Source organism: Salvelinus namaycush, chromosome 3, assembly GCF_016432855.1.
Source record: "Salvelinus namaycush isolate Seneca chromosome 3, SaNama_1.0, whole genome shotgun sequence".
Taxonomy (NCBI): domain Eukaryota; kingdom Metazoa; phylum Chordata; class Actinopteri; order Salmoniformes; family Salmonidae; genus Salvelinus; species Salvelinus namaycush.
Window position 1 is genome coordinate 82,885,572 of NC_052309.1, and position 22,554 is coordinate 82,908,125.

Consider the following 22,554-nt stretch of genomic DNA (forward strand, 5'->3'; position numbering starts at 1 on the left):
AGCTTTGTGCAGTGACAGTGCCATTTAAATGAGCTGTGTGCAGTGACAGTGCCGTTTAAATGAGCTTTGTGCAGTGACAGTGCCGTTTAAATGAGCTTTGTGCAGTGACAGTGCCGTTTAAATGAGCTTTGTGCAGTGACAGTGCCGTTTTCAATGAGCTTTTTGCAGTGACAGTGCCGTTTAAATGAGCTTTGTGCAGTGACAGTACCGTGTAAATGAGCTTTGTACAGTGACAGTGCTGTTTTCAATGAGCTTTTTGCAGTGACAGTGCCGTTTAAATGAGCTTTGTGCAGTGACAGTGCTGTTTTAAATTAGCTTTGTGCAGTGACAGTGCCATTTAAATGAGCTGTGTGCAGTGACAGTGCCGTGTAAATGAGCTTTGTACAGTGACAGTACCGTGTAAATGAGCTGTGTGCAGTGACAGTGCCGTTTTAAATGTGCTTTTTGCGGTGACAGTGCCGTTTAAATGAGCGTTGTGCAGTGACAGTGCCGTTTTCAATTAGCTTTTTGCAGTGACAGTGCCGTTTAAATGAGCTTTGTGCAGTGACAGTGCTGTTTTAAATGAGCTTTGTGCAGTGACAGTGCTGTTTTAATTGAGCTTTGTGCAGTGACAGTGCCATTTAAATGAGCTGTGTGCAGTGACAGTGCCGTTTAAATGAGCTTTGTGCAGTGACAGTGCCGTTTTAAATGTGCTTTTTGCGGTGACAGTGCCGTTTAAATGAGCTTTGTGCAGTGATAGTGCTGTTTAAATGAGCTTTGTGCAGTGACAGTGCCGTTTTCAATGAGCTTTTTGCAGTGACCATGCCGTTTAAATTTGCTTTTTGCGGTGACAGTGCCATTTAAATGAGCTGTGTGCAGTGACAGTGCCGTTTAAATTAGCTTTGTGCAGTGACAGTGCCGTTTTAAATGAGCTTTGTGCAGTGATAGTGCTGTTTAAATGAGCTTTGTGCAGTGACAGTGCCGTTTTCAATGAGCTTTTTGCAGTGACAGTGCCGTTTTAAATTTGCTTTTTGCGGTGACAGTGCCGTTTAAATGAGCTTTGTGCAGTGACAGTGCCGTTTTAAATGAGCTTTGTGCAGTGACAGTGCCGTTTAAATGAGCTTTTTGCAGTGACAGTGCCGTTTAAATGAGCTTTGTGCAGTGACAGTGCTGTTTTAAATGAGCTTTGTGCAGTGACAGTGCTGTTTAAATGAGCTTTGTGCAGTGACAGTGCTGTTTTAAATGAGCTTTGTGCAGTGACAGTGCTGTTTAAATGAGCTTTGTGCAGTGACAGTGCTGTTTAAAGGAGCTTTGTGCAGTGACAGTGCTGTTTAAATGAGCTTTGTGCAGTGACAGTGCTGTTTAAAGGAGCTTTGTGCAGTGACAGTGCTGTTTAAATGAGCTTTGTGCAGTGACAGTGCTGTTTAAATGAGCTTTGTGCAGTGACAGTGCTGTTTTAAATGAGCTTTGTGCAGTGACAGTGCTGTTTAAATGAGCTTTGTGCAGTGACAGTGCTGTTTAAATGAGCTTTGTGCAGTGACAGTGCTGTTTAAATGAGCTTTGTGCAGTGACAGTGCTGTTTAAATGAGCTTTGTGCAGTGACAGTGCTGTTTTAAATGAGCTTTGTGCAGTGACAGTGCTGTTTAAATGAGCTTTGTGCAGTGACAGTGCTGTTTAAATTAGCTTTGTGCAGTGACAGTGCTGTTTAAATTAGCTTTGTGCAGTGATAGTGCTGTTTAAATGAGCTTTGTGCAGTGACAGTGCTGTTTAAATGACATGTTTCGTTTCCAGTTAAGGGCCCTTCTCTTGTGCCTTTTTGCAGCTGCAGTGGTGTTTGCTGTATCATCAACTAATGATGAAATAGTTATTTGGAGATTGGTGTGATGCTGGGTTGGGAGTTTGGAGTTGGCGTCCAACATACAGAGGGAATTATCCCAAATCCTCCTCCTCAGCCTTGGGGTCATCATTGTGATGCTTTTCCCATCCAAAACCGTCAACTGGGCTTTTGCCACGCTCATAGTCCTCTATTTCAACCATTATCTTTGAAGATGAAAGGATGAGCTGAAAAAGCAGCATCAGTTGCCAGTCCGTGCAGCCAGGACAGCAGCTCTCAGTAAATGTGTTAGCCTGCAGCCAGCTCTGTGCTGCTCTGTTAGCCGATCAGTGGCACAGGAGGGTGGAAGAGAGCCCTATTAGAGAGACCGAGAGAGAGAGGGAGACACACACACACACACACTCCCTATCTCAAACACACTCTCAAGAGACACGCTATCCTCTCTGTCCCCAAACACAGTCCATATTCTGGTGCAATACTCATGTTTTCTCTTGTTTTTAAACCTAATAAATAGTTTTGTCAGTGTTCTGACTGTCTGCCACGGCACAGTGGATCTGTCCTCTCCTCAAGCAGCTGGATATTTAAATGGACTAACTGTTGTTGTTTAGGAGTGATATGTATTTCACTTAGTCAATGCTATTGTTTCTCCTGCTCTGAGGACATTGGAGTCTGTTTCCTTATTGGTCTGTCCAAAGAATTCCACTTCAGAAACTACACCAACATTACAAATTCATTTAAGCTCTGTTGTCCTGAACAACAGAAACGTGATCATTCTATTGGCTCGTCCAAAGCCATTATTTAGTTTTCTTACAGCGACTTCACTCAACTCATTTTTATGGCTAATTCCGTTTTTTCCCCTCTCACACGTCCTGAAAATATATTTTCTGAGAAACATCTGGACTTCAAACAGCATGGGAGAGAGTCAGATCCTCAGAGGGGTCTCTCCTTAACACTGTGATGGACTAAATGATAACCCTGGCAAAACTTTCAAATAACTTTTCTCCCCAGTAAGTGATTAACAAGACCGGGAGAAATGAAGGGCCTGATGACAGCGTGAGTCTGAGCTGAGGAAGGGAGTCTGATGAGAGAGAAGACTGCACAACAGACAGCTGGACAAGAACACTGTGTCTTAGGGGGAGGGGTTGTGTGTCTGTCTCTCTCTCTGCCTTGTAATTGAACGATTGATCAGTCCCTATAGATGGTTTTGTCAGGCCAGCCCTGTCTTCCCTTCCTCCCAGACATCCTATAGCCATTGGGCTCTGTCTGTTGTTGAGTTGACACATCAGTGTGTTGGTTAGAGTTATGTTTGGGATTTTTGCATGTTGATTAGATCACATCTTTTTGTGATTGAGGTAGGACTGCATGTTGTTTCACTTTCACATGTCTCATGCTGACAGAGAGATCAATGGCTGACGTTTGTTGTGTGTTGTAGTACCTAAGTCATTAGATTGCAGATGACATTCAGCTCCACATTTTGATTTCTTATAAGCATTGCTATTAGAAATGATTTTCTGAGAGTGGGTGGGAATTTGGAGTAGGGGTAGCTATTGTTTTTAAATCTCGTCCACTTGTCACATGCCACAAATGAGCTTGTTTCCAACTGCAGCTGTCTCTTATTGTCCCTGTCTCCCTCCCTCTCTTTCTCCCTGTTGATGTTCAGTCCAAGCTCAGACAGATGTGCTCTCCCCTCCAGATTGGCTCTCTCTCTCTCTGTCTTTTGTTCTCTCTATCCCCTATCCATTCATATATTTGAATATTGGATTTTATCTATTTAATTTCAATTTTTTCAATTTCCTCACCTCTCAAATCTATTCTTGCCGCTTCAGGTGATTTAGTATAACCTCATACAACAAACGACTTAACATTCATATTAGTCAACATGTATTTAATCACACATTCTATGTCAGCATGGTATGAGGAAGCTGTCATGTAGAGTAGGACTGTTGGACTAAATTGACACCCTTCAGTTCAGCATGCAATTATGCACCTGCTGCAACAATACTAGGCAGTCCTTTTATTTTGCAACTTTTGTTTCAGTAACCTATATGTTGTTAGCCTATATGTTATTAGCCTATATGTTATTAGCCTATATGTTATTAGCCTATATGTTATTAGCCTTTATGTTGTTAGCCTTTATGTTGTTAGCCTTTATGTTATTAGCCTTTATGTTGTTAGCCTTTATGTTGTTAGCCTATATGTTATTAGCCTTTATGTTGTTAGCCTTTATGTTGTTAGCCTTTATGTTATTAGCCTATATGTTATTAGCCTTTATGTTGTTAGCCTTTATGTTGTTAGCCTTTATGTTATTAGCCTATATGTTATTAGCCTATATGTTATTAGCCTTTATGTTGTTAGCCTTTATGTTATTAGCCTATATGTTATTAGCCTATATGTTGTTAGCCTATATGTTGTTTGCCTTTATGTTGTTTTCCAAACATATTAAAGTTGTAGGGAAGAGGGATCAGCCAGACGAGTTGAAGAGGGAATTCTACATTAAAGGCTGTTCAGGGACCAGGTCTAATAGCTGCCTGCCCTTGAAGTCATGTCGACCATCACGCCTGGCACTGTTTATGGCTGTCTCTCTCACTCTGTATGTGTGTGTGTTTGTGTGTGAGTCCGTGTGTATCCTCCTATTTTTCTGTGTTGTCTGTTTCTGTGTGTGAGGGTGTGTGACACAGCCATGGCATCTGGGTGTTGTGGTGATGCAGCCTTTGATGTCTCTGTGAGGTTTTCCACACAAAAAGACTTCAGACGCTTTATGCTCTAATTGCCATGTGACTGAAGCCATAACGAGAGAGAACCTCACTGTCCTGGGATGCCCGGGTGTCTGTGGAGAGAGAGGGGAAGGGACAGTAGAGGGTGTCTGTGGCGAGAGAGGGGAAGGGACAGTAGAGGGTGTCTGTGGAGAGAGAGGGGAAGGGACAGTAGAGGGTGTCTGTGGCGAGAGAGGGGAAGGGACAGTAGAGGGTGTCTGTGGCGAGAGAGGGGAAGGGACAGTAGAGGGTGTCTGTGGAGAGAGAGGGGAAGGGACAGTAGAGGGTGTCTGTGGAGAGAGAGGGGAAGGGACAGTAGAGGGTGTCTGTGGAGAGAGAGGGGAAGGGACAGTAGAGGGTGTCTGTGGAGAGAGAGGGGAAGGGACAGTAGAGGGTGTATGTGGAGAGAGAGGGGAAGGGACAGTAGAGGGTGTCTGTGGAGAGAGAGGGGAAGGGACAGTAGAGGGTGTCTGTGGAGAGAGAGGGGAAGGGACAGTAGAGGGTGTCTGTGGCGAGAGAGGGGAAGGGACAGTAGAGGGTGTCTGTGGAGAGTGAGGGGAAGGGACAGTAGAGGGTGTCTGTGGAGAGTGAGGGGAAGGGACAGTAGAGGGTGTCTGTGGAGAGAGAGGGGAAGGGACAGTAGAGGGTGTCTGTGGAGAGAGAGGGGAAGGGACAGTAGAGGGTGTCTGTGGAGAGAGAGGGGAAGGGACAGTAGAGGGTGTCTGTGGAGAGAGAGGGGAAGGGACAGTAGAGGGTGTATGTGGAGAGAGGGGAAGGGACAGTAGAGGGTGTCTGTGGAGAGAGAGGGGAAGGGACAGTAGAGGGTGTATGTGGCGAGAGAGGGGAAGGGACAGTAGAGGGTGTCTGTGGAGAGAGAGGGGAAGGGACAGTAGAGGGTGTCTGTGGAGAGAGAGGGGAAGGGACAGTAGAGGGTGTCTGTGGAGAGAGAGGGGAAGGGACAGTAGAGGGTGTCTGTGGAGAGAGGGGAAGGGACAGTAGAGGGTGTCTGTGGAGAGAGAGGGGAAGGGACAGTAGAGGGTGTCTGTGGCGAGAGAGGGGAAGGGACAGTAGAGAGTGTCTGGAGAGAGAGGGGAAGGGACCGTAGAGGGTGTCTGTGGAGAGAGAGGGGAAGGGACAGTAGAGGGTGTATGTGGCGAGAGAGGGGAAGGGACAGTAGAGGGTGTCTGTGGCGAGAGAGGGGAAGGGACAGTAGAGGGTGTCTGTGGAGAGAGAGGGGAAGGGACAGTAGAGGGTGTCTGTGGAGAGAGAGGGGAAGGGACAGTAGAGGGTGTCTGTGGAGAGAGAGGGGAAGGGACAGTAGAGGGTGTCTGTGGAGAGAGAGGGGAAGGGACAGTAGAGGGTGTATGTGGAGAGAGAGGGGAAGGGACAGTAGAGGGTGTATGTGGAGAGAGAGGGGAAGGGACAGTAGAGGGTGTCTGTGGAGAGAGAGGGGAAGGGACAGTAGAGGGTGTCTGTGGCGAGAGAGGGGAAGGGACAGTAGAGGGTGTCTGTGGAGAGAGAGGGGAAGGGACAGTAGAGGGTGTCTGTGGAGAGAGAGGGGAAGGGACAGTAGAGGGTGTCTGTGGCGAGAGAGGGGAAGGGACAGTAGAGGGTGTCTGTGGAGAGAGAGGGGAAGGGACAGTAGAGGGTGTCTGTGGAGAGAGAGGGGAAGGGACAGTAGAGGGTGTCTGTGGAGAGAGAGGGGAAGGGACAGTAGAGGGTGTATGTGGAGAGAGAGGGGAAGGGACAGTAGAGGGTGTATGTGGAGAGAGAGGGGAAGGGACAGTAGAGGGTGTCTGTGGCGAGAGAGGGGAAGGGACAGTAGAGGGTGTCTGGAGAGAGAAGGGAAGGGACAGTAGAGGGTGTCTGTGGAGAGAGAAGGGACAGTACAGGGTGTCTGTGGAAAGAGGGGGGAGGGAGCAGTAGAGGGTGTCTGTGGAGAGAGAAGGGACAGTACAGGGTGTCTGTGGAAAGAGGGGGGGAAGCAGTAGAGGGTGTCTGTGGAGAGAGAAGGGACAGTACAGGGTGTCTGTGGAAAGAGGGGGGGGGAAGTTTTTTTTGATATACATATATTTTCCTATTCACATGATGCTATAGACACCACAACCCCCTCTCGTTGTCTATAGACACCACAACCCCCTCTCGTTGTCTATAGACACCACAACCCCCTCTCGTTGTCTATAGACACCACAACCCCCTCTCGTTGTCTATAGACACCACAACCCTCTCTCGTTGTCTATAGACACAGACACCACAACCCCCTCTCCTTGTCTATAGACACCACAACCCCCTCTCATTGTCTATAGACACCACAACCCTCTCTCCTTGTCTATAGACACCACAACCCTCTCTCATTATCTATAGACACCACAACCCTCTCTCATTGTCTATAGACACCACAACCCTCTCTCATTGTCTATAGACACCACAACCCTCTCTCATTGTCTATAGACACCACAACCCCCTCTCATTGTCTATAGACACCACAACCCGTTCTCATTGTCTATAGACACCACAACCCGCTCTCATTGTCTATAGACACCACAACCCTCTCTCATTGTCTATAGACACCACAACCCTCTCTCATTGTCTATAGACACCACAACCCCCTCTCATTGTCTATAGACACCACAACCCTCTCTCATTGTCTATAGACACCACAACCCCCTCTCATTGTCTATAGACACCACAACCCCCTCTCATTGTCTATAGACACCACAACCCCCTCTCATTGTCTATAGACACCACAACCCCCTCTCATTGTCTATAGACAACACAACCCTCTCTCATTGTCTATAGACACCTCAACCCTCTCTCATTGTCTATAGACACCACAACCCCCCCTCTCTCTCTCTATCTCTCTCTCTCTCTCTCTCTCTCTCTCTGCCTCCCCCTTCTCTCTCTCTCTCTCTCTGCCTCCCCCTTCTCTCTCTCTCTCTCTGCCTCCCCCTTCTCTCTCTCTCTATGCATACCCCTTCTCTCTCTCTGCCTCCCCCTTCTCTCTCTCTCTCTCTCACTGCACTCCCCTTCTCTCTCTCTCTGCCTCTGCCTCTCCCTTCTCTCTCTCTGCCACCCCCTTATCTCAATATCTATCTCACTGTCTCTATCTCTCTCTATATCTATATCTCTCTCTCTTTGCCTCCCCCTTCTTTCTTTTTCTCTCTATATCTCTCTCTATCTCTCTCTCTCTCTCTCTCTCTCTCTCTCTCTCTCTCTCTCTCTGCCTCCCCCTTCTCTCTCTCTCTCTCTCTCTCTGACTCCCCCTTCTCTCTCTCTCTCTCTGCCTCCCCCTTCTCTCTGCCTCCCCCTTCTCTCTCTCTCTCTGCCTCCCCCTTCTCTCTCTCTCTGCCTCCCCCTTTTCTCTCTCTCTCTCTCTCTCTCTCTCTCTCTCTCTCTCTCTCTCTCTCTCTCTCTCTCTCACTGCACTCCCCTTCTCTCTCTCTCTGCCTCTGCCTCTCCCTTCTCTCTCTCTGCCACCCCCTTATCTCAATATCTATCTCACTGTCTCTATCTCTCTTCCTCTATATCTATATCTCTCTCTCTCTCTATGCCTCCCCCTTTTCTCTCTCTCTCTCTCTCTCTCTCACTGCACTCCCCTTCTCTCTCTCTCTGCCTCTGCCTCTCCCTTCTCTCTCTCTGCCACCCCCTTATCTCAATATCTATCTCACTGTCTCTATCTCTCTCTATATCTATCTCTCTTCCTCTATATCTATCTCTCTCTCTCTCTTTGCCTCCCCCTCTCTCAATCGCTCACATTCCTCCATAATTTCTAGCTCTATTCACATACATACTACAGGTCAATAATTCCATACCAGTCCAGAAGCTGCCTAACAGCCTGTTAGTTAATGTCTGTTTAAATGCGGTTGGCTTGGTCATTAGCATTCCTGTAATGTAATGTGGCTGTAATGCTGCTCTCTGGCAGCAATCTGAATCAAAGAGCTGTGCTGGGGCAAAGTCAAAGCTGTAGATCAGTTCAAAGGAAGAGGGGTCAGGAGAGGGGTCAGTCCATCTCTGCACTGCAGCCCCTACATAAGCCAGCACACACATCTGCGGGCGAACATACACACACACACACATGAAAGCATGCACACACAGGCTTGTACACACACACACACATCTGCAGGCGTGCACACTTGGTAGAACACACAATCCCCATTACACACGCACAAACCACAGATTGACTTCCAAATGGAGGTCCCTGTCAACTACAGCCCTAAACGTTTCCCTGAGGCCGGCTTGATTTACACACACACACACACACACACACACACACACACACACACCCACACCCACACACACACGCTCCTGCTCTAGTTCTCTGACTAGTCTCTTCTCTGTACTTCCTGAAATGAGACATGGCAGCGGTGCCCATTTTCCTCCTGACTGAGTGACCTTTGATTTAGGCTAATTTCTCTCATTAAATCAGACCGCTGACCTTAGTGGAATGCCTCTTCTTTGATGTGGGCCCTGCCTAGCCTGTGTGACTCAGATCAGAGGGACGGGTGTGTGTGTTTTCCCTTCCTGCCGAGCTGGCTGAGCGGGCAGACACTCTGGCATTCCCTGTGCTTGTTGTTGCTCCTCTCTATCCCAGCCCAAACTGGGATTCCCCCGGCCTCGCTGTTCCATTCCACGTCATCCTGGAATACTTCCTCACTGTTTTAGTTCTGATCAGAGCTTTTAATGTTGAAAGAGTAGGCCAGATGAGACCGGTGTCATTGACTGACCCTGAGACCGGTGTCATTGACTGACCCTGAGACAGGTGTCATTGACTGACCCTGAGATTGGGTGTCATTGACGGACCCTGAGATTGGGTGTCATACCCACTTGTGTGTGTATATGTGTGTGTTTATGTGTGTGTGTTTATGTGTGTGCATGAGTGTGTGTATATGTGTGTGCTGCACATGAATTGTTAAAGTTGTGGGCACTAAAAAGTAACTTTTTAAATACCCTGTACCACGGATCTGACAAGCAGTCGCTAGGAGACGAACCCGCTCAGTGTGGCACTTAGTGTTGCAGTTGTTCTGCCAATACCACGGCAGGACATAACTTATTAGTGTCTCCAAACAGTAGTGTCTTACTGTGCTACCTCTTTCCTGACGTGACTGTACCTGTGTATCTCCCTCACCCCAGGTCATCTCTGACCTGGAGGAGCAGGTGTCCTCTCTGAGGGACGAGCTGCAGCACGCCCACAGCCAGAGGAAGCAGCAGCTGCTGGAGCTGGGGGTGCTCAGGGAGGAGGAGAGGCAGCGTGCGGCCAAGGACCAGGAGGCCTCCCTGGACAGGCTGAGAGCCGAGATGGACCACATCCGCCTGGAGCTGGAGACGAGCCACAAGGCCGAGAGACAACTGGCCCAGGAGAAGGTGGGTGAGGGGGACTGGGTTGAGACATGGCACTGCCAGGGGAGAAGGGAAGAGAGAGAGAGAGCCCAGGAGAAGGTGGGTGAGGGTTTCGGGGTTGGGACATGGCAACTGCCAGGGGAGTAGGGAAGAGAGAGAAAGCCCAGGATAAGGTGGGTGATGGGGTCGGGGTTGGGACATGGCACTGCCAGGGGAGAAGGGAAGAGAGAGAGAGAGCCCAGGAGAAGGTGGGTGAGGGTTTCGGGGTTGGGACATGGCAACTGCCAGGGGAGTAGGGAAGAGAGAGAAAGCCCAGGATAAGGTGGGTGATGGGGTCGGGGTTGGGACATGGCACTGCCAAGGGAGAAGGGAAGAGAGAGAGAGAGAGCCCAGGATAAGGTGGGTGATGGGGTCGGGGTTGAGACATGGCACTGCCAGGGGAGAAGGGAAGAGAGAGAGAGAGAGCCCAGGATAAGGTGGGTGATGGGATGGGTGGGCTAGGGACATAGCACCGCCACAAGTCAAGGACATCCTCCCTCTTCTCCATTTCCACCCTCTGTCCTCTTTTCATAGTCTCCCACCCCTCCATGGCACTCCCAGTAGAGAAGAACAGGGTACAGAGGAGGGTAGTATACATATGGAGAATCAGTCATGCTCCAGTATACCAGATGTGTCCTGTTATTGGTATGTAGGACAGAACAGAGTGCTTATCAGATGGAAGCTTTTAACACTAGGTCTGCTGGGCTTCCATGGACCCCCCCTTTAAGCTAATGAGCAGTCATTCTGACTGCAACATTCTAACAGTGGAATTCATATATTTCATATATGCTATAGCAAAAATAATAATGTGGTTGTGTTTATGAAGGCCTTGGCTAACATTACAATATGAGTTGTATTTGATTTCAAATAACACAATAGCATTTTCATTAGTTTGTTACTGTAGGCTATATGTAAAAACAAAAACGCCAAAATTCAAGTGTTCAATCAATTTTATTTGTGGAGTTCCTTTGTTACAACTATGAAAGAGAATGCTTATGCTTTGGAACAGGGTAACAGCTGACTTTTATAACAACAATAAAAATATATATTTTCCCCAACCACCAAGAAGCACGGTCAAAAGATGCGGTCAAATGACAACATTTTTGTAACTTTCACTTGCTTGACACAACCTTTGTTTGGTTGTAGTAAATCAAATCAAATGTTATTGGTCACATACACATGGTTAGCAGATGTTATTGGTCACATACACATGGTTAGCAGATGTTATTGGTCACATACACATGGTTAGCAGATGTTATTGGTCACATACACATGGTTAGCAGATGTTATTGGTCACATACACATGGTTAGCATATGTTAATGCGAGTGTAGCCAAATGCTTGTGCTTCTAGTTCCGACCATGCAGTAATAACCAACGAGTAATCTAACAATTTCACAACAACTACCTTATACACACAAGTGTAAAGGAATGAATAAGAATATGTACATATAAATATATGGATGAGCGATGGCCGAACGGCATAGGCAAGATGCAGTAGATGGTATAGAGTACAGTATATACATATGAGATGAGTAATGTAGGGTATGTAAACATTATATAAAGTGGCATTGTTTAAAGTGACTAGTGATACATTTATTACATCCAATTTTTAATTATTAAAGTGGCTAGAGATTTGAGTCAGTATGTAGGCAGCAGCCACTCAATGTTAGTGATGGCTGTTTAACAGTCTGATGGCCTTGAGATAGAAGCTGTTTTTCAGTCTCTCGGTCCCAGCTTTGATGCACCTGTACTGACCTCGCCTTCTGGATGATAGCGGGGTGAACAGGCAGTGGCTCGGGTGGTTGTTGTCCTTGATGATCTTTTTGGCCTTCCTGTGACATCGGGTGCTGTAGGTGTCCTGGAGGGCAGGTAGTTTGCCCCCGGTGATGCGTTGTGCAGACCTCACTACCCTCTGGAGAGCCTTACGGTTGTGGGCAGGGCAGTTGCCGTACCAGGCGGTGATACAGCCCGACAGGATGCTCTCGATTGTACATCTGTAAAAGTTTGTGAGTGTTTTTGGTGACAAGCCAAATTTCTTCTGCCTCCTGAGGTTGAAGAGGCGCTGCTGCGCCTTCTTCACCACACTGTCTGTGTGGGTGGACCAATTCAGTTTGTCCGTGATGTGTATGCCTAGGAACTTAAAACGTTCCACCTTCTCCACTACTGTCGATGTGACATAATAGTAGTACATAAGTCTCCTGTTTTCTCTTGATTGTGTCCCGTTGTCTTGTCATTCTTCAGCACAGTTGTCACGGCTGTGCAGGTGCCTTATTTTGTGCAGAGGGAGGGAGCTCCCGCCTCACTGTGTTCTTTGTAAGCAACTTGTTGACCAATGACAGTGGAGTGAGGAAATAGTCCATGGAGACATTGCTCTCCTTGCCAACCTCCGGTTCTACAGGCCTCAAACACCACATTCTCTCACACTCACGCCTGCTGCCCCATGTGGATATTTTCCCAGAGATTGAAAGCGGTTCAGCATGTATAATTACGCACGCTCTCGCTGAATAGTCTGCTTTTGGTATTTTTGGTATTTTATTTGGATCCCTATTAACTGTTGCACAAGCAGCAGCCTCTGTTCCTGGGGTCCAAACAAAATTCATGAAATATGACATAATACGTCATATTAATAGACAAGAACAGCTCAAGGACAGAACTACATCAATTTAAACAAAGACACACGTAGCCAAGATATCAACAGATACACACAAACAATCTAGGTCAAATAGGGGGAGGTGTTATATTATACTGTACGCTTTCTTGAATTTGTTCTGGATTTTGGGACTGTGAAAAGACCCCTGGTGGCATGTCTGGTGGGGTAAGTGTGTGTGTCAGAGCTGTGTGTAAGTTGACAATGCAAACAATTTGGGATTCTCAACACATTTTATAAAATGAAGGAGTGATACAGTCAGTCACTCCTCTACTCTTAGCCAAGAGAGACTGGCATGCATAGTATTTACATCAGCCCTCTGTTTACAATGAAGAGCAAGACGTGCTGCTCTGTTCTGGGCCAGCTGCAGCTTAACTAGGTCTTTCCTTGCAACACTGGACCACACGATCAGACAATAATCAAGATAAGACAAAACTAGAGCCTGCAGGACTTGCTCTTTGGAGTGTGGTGTCAAATAGCAGAGCGTCTCTGATATAGGGTACACACCATTTTAAGATTAGGTCCATAATGTGAATGGATCAATACAATAGAATTGCCCGCCCTGCTCTTCATTCACAATTGGTGATTACATAATTATGCTTATTTCGCTCCCCCTCGCTCATCAACTCACCCATTCTCCCCATCATACTTTACTTAATGTATTTAATCTGTTATATGTGTGAAATTAGTTTCGGTATAGTTTAGGTTAAATTTCGAGGGAATTGTTGGGGGGATTATCAGCTGGGCACTGCAGTTTCAACTGTCGGAAGGAGCGGAGCAGGCCCTACTGTTGGGAGAAGGAGCGGAGCTGGCCCTACTGTTGGGAGAAGGAGGGGAGCAGGCCCAACTGTTGGGAGAAGGAGCGGAGCAGGCCCTACTGTTGGGAGAAGGAGGGGAGCAGGCCCAACTGTTGGGAGAAGGAGCGGAGCAGGCCCTACTGTTGGGAGAAGGAGCGGAGCAGGCCCTACTGTTGGGAGAAGGAGTGGAGCAGGCCCTACTGTTGGGAGAAGGAGTGGAGCTGGCCCTACTGTTGGGAGAAGGAGCGGAGCAGGCCCTACTGTTGGGAGAAGGAGCGGAGCAGGCCCTACTGTTGGGAGAAGGAGGGGAGCAGGCCCAACTGTTGGGAGAAGGAGCGGAGCAGGCCCTACTGTTGGGAGAAGGAGCGGAGCAGGCCCTACTGTTGGGAGAAGGAGCGGAGCTGGCCCTACTGTTGGGAGAAGGAGTGGAGCAGGCCCTACTGTTGGGAGAAGGAGCGGAGCTGGCCCTACTGTTGGGAGAAGGAGGGGAGCAGGCCCAACTGTTGGGAGAAGGAGCGGAGCAGGCCCTACTGTTGGGAGAAGGAGGGGAGCAGGCCCAACTGTTGGGAGAAGGAGCGGAGCAGGCCCTACTGTTGGGAGAAGGAGCGGAGCAGGCCCTACTGTTGGGAGAAGGAGTGGAGCAGGCCCTACTGTTGGGAGAAGGAGTGGAGCTGGCCCTACTGTTGGGAGAAGGAGCGGAGCAGGCCCTACTGTTGGGAGAAGGAGCGGAGCAGGCCCTACTGTTGGGAGAAGGAGGGGAGCAGGCCCAACTGTTGGGAGAAGGAGCGGAGCAGGCCCTACTGTTGGGAGAAGGAGCGGAGCAGGCCCTACTGTTGGGAGAAGGAGCGGAGCTGGCCCTACTGTTGGGAGAAGGAGTGGAGCAGGCCCTACTGTTGGGAGAAGGAGTGGAGCTGGCCCTACTGTTGGGAGAAGGGGTGGAGCAGGCCCTACTGTTGGGAGAAGGAGCGGAGCAGGCCCTACTGTTGGGAGAAGGAGTGGAGCAGGCCCTACTGTTGGGAGAAGGAGCGGAGCAGGCCCTACTGTTGGGAGAAGGAGTGGAGCAGGCCCTACTGTTGGGAGAAGGGGCGGAGCAGGCCCTACTGTAGGGAGAAGGAGGGGAGCAGGCCCTACTGTAGGGAGAAGGAGGGGAGCAGGCCCTACTGTTGGGAGAAGGAGTGGAGCTGGCCCTACTGTTGGGAGAAGGAGCGGAGCAGGCCCTACTGTTGGGAGAAGGAGCGGAGCAGGCCCTACTGTTGGGAGAAGGAGGGGAGCAGGCCCAACTGTTGGGAGAAGGAGCGGAGCAGGCCCTACTGTTGGGAGAAGGAGCGGAGCAGGCCCTACTGTTGGGAGAAGGAGCGGAGCTGGCCCTACTGTTGGGAGAAGGAGTGGAGCAGGCCCTACTGTTGGGAGAAGGAGTGGAGCTGGCCCTACTGTTGGGAGAAGGGGTGGAGCAGGCCCTACTGTTGGGAGAAGGAGCGGAGCAGGCCCTACTGTTGGGAGAAGGAGTGGAGCAGGCCCTACTGTTGGGAGAAGGAGCGGAGCAGGCCCTACTGTTGGGAGAAGGAGTGGAGCAGGCCCTACTGTTGGGAGAAGGGGTGGCGCAGGCCCTACTGTTGGGAGAAGGAGTGGAGCAGGCCCTACTGTTGGGAGAAGGAGTGGAGCTGGCCCTACTGTTGGGAGAAGGAGTGGAGCTGGCCCTACTGTTGGGAGAAGGGGTGGAGCAGGCCCTCCTGTTGGGAGAAGGAGTGGAGCAGGCCCTACTGTTGGGAGAAGGAGCGGAGCAGGCCCTACTGTTGGGAGAAGGAGTGGAGCTGGCCCTACTGTTGGGAGAAGGGGTGGAGCAGGCCCTACTGTTGGGAGAAGGAGTGGCGCAGGCCCTACTGTTGGGAGAAGGAGTGGCGCAGGCCCTACTGTTGGGAGAAGGGGTGGAGCAGGCCCTACTGTTGGGAGAAGGAGTGGCGCAGGCCCTACTGTTGGGAGAAGGAGTGGAGCTGGCCCTACTGTTGGGAGAAGGAGTGAAGCAGGCCCTACTGTTGGGAGAAGGGGTGGAGCAGGCCCTACTGTTGGGAGAAGGAGTGGCGCAGGCCCTACTGTTGGGAGAAGGAGTGGAGCTGGCCCTACTGACTGACTGAGTAACTGACATCATTTGACTGACTGGCATCAACTGACTGAGTAACTGACTTCATCTAACTGACTGACTGACTGAGTAACTGACATCATCTGACTGACTGACTGCATCTGACTGACTGACTGCCTGACATCATTTGACTGACTGGCATCAACCCGACTGACGTGACTGACATCATCTGACTGACTGACTATCTAAGGAGATCTTTCAGAACGTGTCTGACACGCAGGGTTTAATAATGCTACAGATTTAACCAGCCACCCCAACAGGTTAGCCTCCCACTTGTGTTCTATTTAAGAGTGAACTGTGGTTTCAGAGGTACATGGAGAGAGGAGGGGTTAGTGTAATACACCTTCAGTAGATGCATCATTCCCCCGGCTCTGACCTACAGTATCTTGGTGGACCAGACAGGTTCAAGTCCCCTCCATCACTCCTCCTTTCTCTGTCAAAATCAATTGATCACATACACAGTGTACAGCAGGTATAAAAGGTGCAGCAGAATACTTCTGTGCTAGCTCCCTCAACAGTGCAGTACATATAATAATAATAACAATGAAAAGAGTCAAGTCAATAATAACATGTAGTAGAAGTAAAAGAAGAGGTGGTAATAATGGACTGTCTAACAGCCCCTCCCAGCCCCTGTTCATTATGTCTAACAGCCCCTCCCAGCCCCTGTTCATTATGTCTAACAGCCCCTCCCAGCCCCTGTTCATTATGTCTAACAGCCCCTCCCAGCCCCTGTTCATTATGTCTAACAGCCCCTCCCAGCCCCTGTTCATTATGTCTAACAGCCCCTCCCAGCGCCTGTTCATTATGTCTAACAGCCCCTCCCAGCCCCTGTTCATTATGTCTAACAGCCCCTCCCAGCCCCTGTTCATTATGTCTAACAGCCCCTCCCAGCCCCTGTTCATTATGTCTAACAGCCCCTCCCAGCCCCTGTTCATTATGTCTAACAGCCCCTCCCAGCCCCTGTTCATTATGTCTAACAGCCCCTCCCAGCCCCTGTTCATTATGTCTAACAGCCCCTCCCAGCGCCTGTTCATTATGTCTAACAGCCCCTCCCAGCCCCTGTTCATTATGTCTAACAGCCCCTCCCAGCCCCTGTTCATTATGTCTAACAGCCCCTCCCAGCGCCTGTTCATTATGTCTAACAGCCCCTCCCAGCCCCTGTTCATTATGTCTAACAGCCCCTCCCAGCGCCTGTTCATTATGTCTAACAGCCCCTCCCAGCCCCTGTTCATTATGTCTAACAGCCCCTCCCAGCCCCTGTTCATTATGTCTAACAGCCCCTCCCAGCGCCTGTTCATTATGTCTAACAGCCCCTCCCAGCCCCTGTTCATTATGTCTAACAGCCCCTCCCAGCCCCTGTTCATTACGTCTAACAGCCCCTCCCAGCCCCTGTTCATTATGTCTAACAGCCCCTCCCAGCCCCTGTTCATTATGTCTAATAGCCCCTCCCAGCCCCTGTTCATTATGTCTAATAGCACCTCCTAGCCCCTGTTCATTATGTCCAATAGCCCCTCCCAGCCCCTGTTCATTATGTCTAACAGCCCCTCCCAGCCCCTGTTCATTATGTCTAACAGCCCCTCCCAGCCCCTGTTCATTATGTCTAATAGCCCCTCCCAGCCCCTGTTCATTATGTCTAACAGCCCCTCCCAGCCCCTGTTCATTATGTCTAACAGCCCCTCCCAGCCCCTGTTCATTATGTCTAATAGCCCCTCCCAGCCCCTGTTCATTATGTCTAACAGCCCCTCCCAGCCCCTGTTCATTATGTCTAACAGCCCCTCCCAGCCCCTGTTCATTATGTCAAATAGCCCCTCCACTGCACTTAATACAGCCCAGGGCTGGGAAATCACCCATAATCCTGTGCAGGTTGAGCAGGAAGCCCGGGGAAGGTGGTGTTGATCAGAGCCTAATCTTGACCAGGGCCTATCAAAGAGCCTCTCTTTCATTAGGCCCCAGCCCAGCTGCACCGCATTAGGCCCGGAATGCAGGGACCGCCAGGGCACCCAGCGCCATTTTGGATCCACATAGAATAGTTAGTATGGGAGAGAATGACAGTTGGTGAGAGAGTGCATGACTTTATAGTATATGAAGTATGAAGGAACGCCTCTTTTCCTGTCTGTTTCTCTTCCCCTCACATTAAACCAATCACACCAGACACGTAAGAGTTGTTTACCAGTCGTAACTCATTTTGACGTTTTTTCTTCCCTCCTATTTTCCATCTGAGACGTCAGGATGATATTATGATGACCTGCAGATGTCAGAGGGTCTCATGTCGAACTGGAATTGTGAGCAGAGTTGAACTAGGTTCATCCACCATCTGCAATGTGATAGATATGTGGCATACTTTTCTTTAAAGAGAACTGATGAGTTTCAGCCCAAAATCCAGTTGGTCCTTTTTAGCTGGAAATGCACACACAGGGTCAGAAGCGAGCTCAAACGTTAGGCGAAAGTTACATAGGAAACTTTTTTCCCCTTTTTATCTGTAATAAAAAAAAGTTTGACATAGGAATGATGGGTGAAAAAAATTACAAGTTCCAGTGCTGTTTCATGGCAGTTACTTCATGTGGGATTGAAGTTGGCCAGTTTCAGATCCATATTGACTGGGCAGGCTGTTTTCTGAGCTGAAATGTCTTATTCTTTTGATGCCGAGGCAGAAAAACGCTGTCCTTTGCAATCTGCCCCAGCCCGGTCGGTGTTGAAGCTTGAAGCCTGGGCCGGGCGGAGTGTTTGAAGGCATCTTCTAGATCCCGGGGTAAAGGCAGGAGAAATCCATTAAATCCATGAATGGATTCTCATCAAAGAAGCGTGTGTTTGAGAGAGAGAGAAAGCTGGGGAATGAAATAATGAGAAACAGTATTTTAGAGGAGATAAGATCACGCATTAAGATTGTTCTAACTCCCCAGGAAGAATAGGAAAGAGAGACATGGGGAGATATTGGAGAACGAGAGAGAGAGAGAGTAGTTGGGGGTATTTCACTGTTTGGCTGCTATTTAGGTTTATCTGCCTCTGTGTGTGTGTCCATAAAGTCTCCCCCCCCCCCCCCCCCCCCCCCACACACACACGTGCAGCCCCGGCCTCCCAATCTCCATCCTCCACAGAGGGCCCTGTGAAGCTTCTGTGTGCCTGATAACGCTGCCTCTGCTCTGGGCTGCTCAGAGGAGGTCTCCTGCCTCTCACTTAACCTTATCTGGTTCTCTTATTTACCTCCCTCTATCCCTCCCTCTCTTAACCTCTTCCTCTCTCTTCAAGCCTTCAAGTCATGGCAAAGCAAAGAGTATCAGGGCTTCCTAGAAAGCGCTTGCCTTACCAGAGTTCAGGGCTATGACGATTTTTAGAAAAGGCGAAAGGTGTTTCCGAGAACACACACACACACAGACAGAGACCCTCTCTCGACGGACGCACACACCAACACACTCTCTCTCTCTCTCTCTCTGTGTGTGTCTCTCACACACACACACAGACAGACAGAGACCCTCTCACGACGGACGCACACACCAACACACTCTCTCTCTCTCTCTGTGTGTGTCTCTCTCACACACACACACGTACTGGCTGTCTTATCCACTCTGTTGTCTCCTCACTAGCTAGGCTGCTGTATTGAGACAGGTAAAGACATACAGGGTCCTCAGTGGACAAATTTCACATTGTAGTGTTATGTGTCTCAGTTAAAGCTTCCAATGCATGTTGAATACAAAGGCATCCTGCAAACTGCTACTTGCAAAGTCTCTCTTTATTTGTCAAGCAAGGTTTTGGTCTGGACCCCACAAAGTCAACTCTGGACCTCGAAGCCAGTTCCATTGCATTTTTTCATTGTTCCCCTCTAATCAGGGACTGATTTAGACCTGGGACACCAGGTGGGTGCCATTAATTATCAGGTAGAACAGAAAACCAGCAGGCGCCAGACCTCGTAGGGTAAGAGTTCTGTACCCATGGTCTAGACTAGGGTTGCACATTTTGGGGAATATTCAGAGGTGGAAACTTTCCGTGGGAATATATGGGAATTAACGGAAATATATGAAAATTAATATTAATACCATTTAAATGTAGATGTTTTTTGCATTGGATATACAGTGGGGCAAAAAAGTATTTAGGCAGCCACCAATTGTGCAAGTTCTCCCACTTAAAAAGATGAGAGAGGCCTGTAATTTTCATCAAAGTTCACTTCAACTATGACAGACAAAATGAGAAAAAAAATTCCAGAAAATCACATTGTAGGATTTTTAATGAATTTATTTGCAAATTATGGTGGAAAATAAGTATTTGGTCACCTACAATCAAGCAAGATTTCTGGCTCTCACAGACCTGTAACTTCTTCTTTAAGAGGCTCCTCTGTCCTCCACTCGTTACCTGTATTAATGGCACCTGTTTGAACTTGTTATCAGTATAAAAGACACCTGTCCACAACCTCAAACAGTCACACTCCAAACTCCACTATGGCCAAGACCAAAGAGCTGTCAAAGGACACCAGAAACAAAATTGTAGACCTGCACCAGGCTGGGAAGACTGAATCTGCAATAGGTAAGCAGCTTGGTTTGAAGAAATCACCTGTGGGAGCAATTATTAGGAAATGGAAGACATACAAGACCACTGATAATCTCCCTCGATCTGGGGCTCCACGCAAGATCTCACCCCGTGGGGTCAAAATGATCACAAGAACGGTGAGCAAAAATCCCAGAACCACACGGGGGGACCTAGTGAATGACCTGCAGAGAGCTGGGACCAAAGTAACAAAGCCTACCATCAGTAACACACTACGCCGCCAGGGACTCAAATCCTGCAGTGCCAGACGTCTTTTTCTTCTACATTAGCTGCAGTGAAATGTCTCCACACATCAGATAGTGCCCGTGGCATTTTCCTGTAAATATTAGAAAAAAATGAGTAAAGAAAACCCAAATACAATTCCATGTACAGATAAATAGTTAAGCAGTTAGATTAAACAACTCCTTTGTAAGATAAATGTTTTAAAATGAAACATGTATGGAAACAGGGGAATTAACACTCCTCAGTTAGCAGGCTCAAGCAAGCTAAAACTAACTAGCAGAAATTATTAATAAGTTAGAAATGATTTAAACACACTTTGCTGTAGGCTACTATTTACTAGTTAACAAAAAATAATGTATGTCATATAACATATATTCACCCCACCCAGTATTGTAATTTATTCTTACCAGAAAGCATGTAGTCCTTGGCTCAGACAGTATAGTAGTGTGGGCTCAATAGCATCTCATTAGTGTGCAAGTGTAACGGCTTTCTTCTGTGGACGAAGGAGAGGACCTTCGCAGCGTGGTTAGTGTTCATCATGTTTAATAAAGACAAACGTGAACACTACAAAATACAAAACAACAAATGTGAAAAACCGAAACAGTTCTGTCTGGTGCAGACGACAGAAGACAACCACCCACAGAACCCAACACAAAACAGGCTACCTAAATATGGTTCCCAATCAGAGACAATGACTAACACCTGCCTCTGATTGAGAACCATATCAGGCCAAACATAGAAACGGGAAAACTAGACACACAACATAGCATGCTCACGTCCTGACCAACACTAAAACAAAGAAAACACAAAAGAACTATGGTCAGAACGTGACAGCAAGATCTTGAGAATCAGCTAGAGTGCACTGTGCATGCAGAGGGTTGCAATTCCATTGAATTGGGGATAGTTTAATCAAAATATGCCACAAGACCTAGAATTGTCCCACAAAAAAGATTCACTGTTATAAGCTAACTTTTTTGATGAATTTAAGCAAAATTCCCCAGCTTAACTTCCCATGGAAAATTTACCGGAAAGTTTACGACCCTTTGCAACCCTAGTCTAGACCTTCGTCATGTGTGGCATTCTCCACAGAGAAGGGGTTAACAATACAGAAGTTAATGTTGTGAATCAGTGTTTTACACCAAAGTGTTTTACTCTGAGCTATAAGGCCTAGTAAACTGCTCTCTGTTGTCTCCCTCCATGTCCCTCCCTAATGACTACACACACACTGTCTCACACACACACACCCACACTGTGTCTCTCACACACACACACGGTGTCACACACACACTCGCACCCACACACTCATACACCCACACAAACACACACATACACACTCACACCCACACTTTGTGTCACACACACACCCAAACACTTGCCCCACCTGTCAACACTAGAAATCTAACCGGCACACCCCATAACAAAAGATTCTAGAGCTCAAGTCTGATATGAGGTGAATGCTGTTAGGCTTCTTCTTGAGTAAGTATTGACTCTCAGTCTGAGAGAGAGAGAGCGGTTCTTTGAACTGCAGGAGTAGATTAGTTGGGCAAGTCCTCTCTGATCTGTGTTTGGTTTGGGGCTGGTACGGTGGTGTTTTAGTGGAGGTGAATGGATGGTTAGTTTGATATGTTCAGACAGAGTAGTATATACTCTGGTACGGTGGTGTTTTAGTGCAGGTGAATGGATGGTTAGTTTGATATGTTCAGACAGAGTAGTATATACTCTGGTACGGTGGTGTTTTAGTGGAGGTGAATGGATGGTTAGTTTGATATGTTCAGACAGAGTAGTATATACTCTGGTACGGTGGTGTTTTAGTGCAGGTGAATGGATGGTTAGTTTGATATGTTCAGACAGAGTAGTATATACTCTGGTACGGTGGTGTTTTAGTGGAGGTGAATGGATGGTTAGTTTGATATGTTCAGACAGAGTAGTATATACTCTGGTACGGTGGTGTTTTAGTGCAGGTGAATGGATGGTTAGTTTGATATGTTCAGACAGAGTAGTATATACTCTGGTACGGTGGTGTTTTAGTGCAGGTGAATGGATGGTTAGTTTGATATGTTCAGACAGAGTAGTATATACTCTGGTACGGTGGTGTTTTAGTGGAGGTGAATGGATGGTTAGTTTGATATGTTCAGACAGAGTAGTATATACTCTGGTACGGTGGTGTTTTAGTGGAGGTGAATGGATGGTTAGTTTGATATGTTCAGACAGAGTAGTATATACTCTGGCTAGCCTGATCCCAGATCTGTTTGTGCCGTCTTGCCATAGGAGG

General features: G+C 48.0%; 1 protein-coding gene across 1 annotated transcript in view; it reads left to right on the forward strand.

The window, feature by feature from the left end:
- Nucleotides 1-22,554, forward strand: part of cep112 (centrosomal protein 112) — a 177,268-nt gene that overhangs the window by 98,719 nt on the left and 55,995 nt on the right. Inside the window, exon 21 of the mRNA XM_038986120.1 lies at nt 9,697-9,927. Coding sequence (XP_038842048.1) covers nt 9,697-9,927 — 231 coding nt within the window. The remainder of the gene's footprint in view (nt 1-9,696; nt 9,928-22,554) is intronic.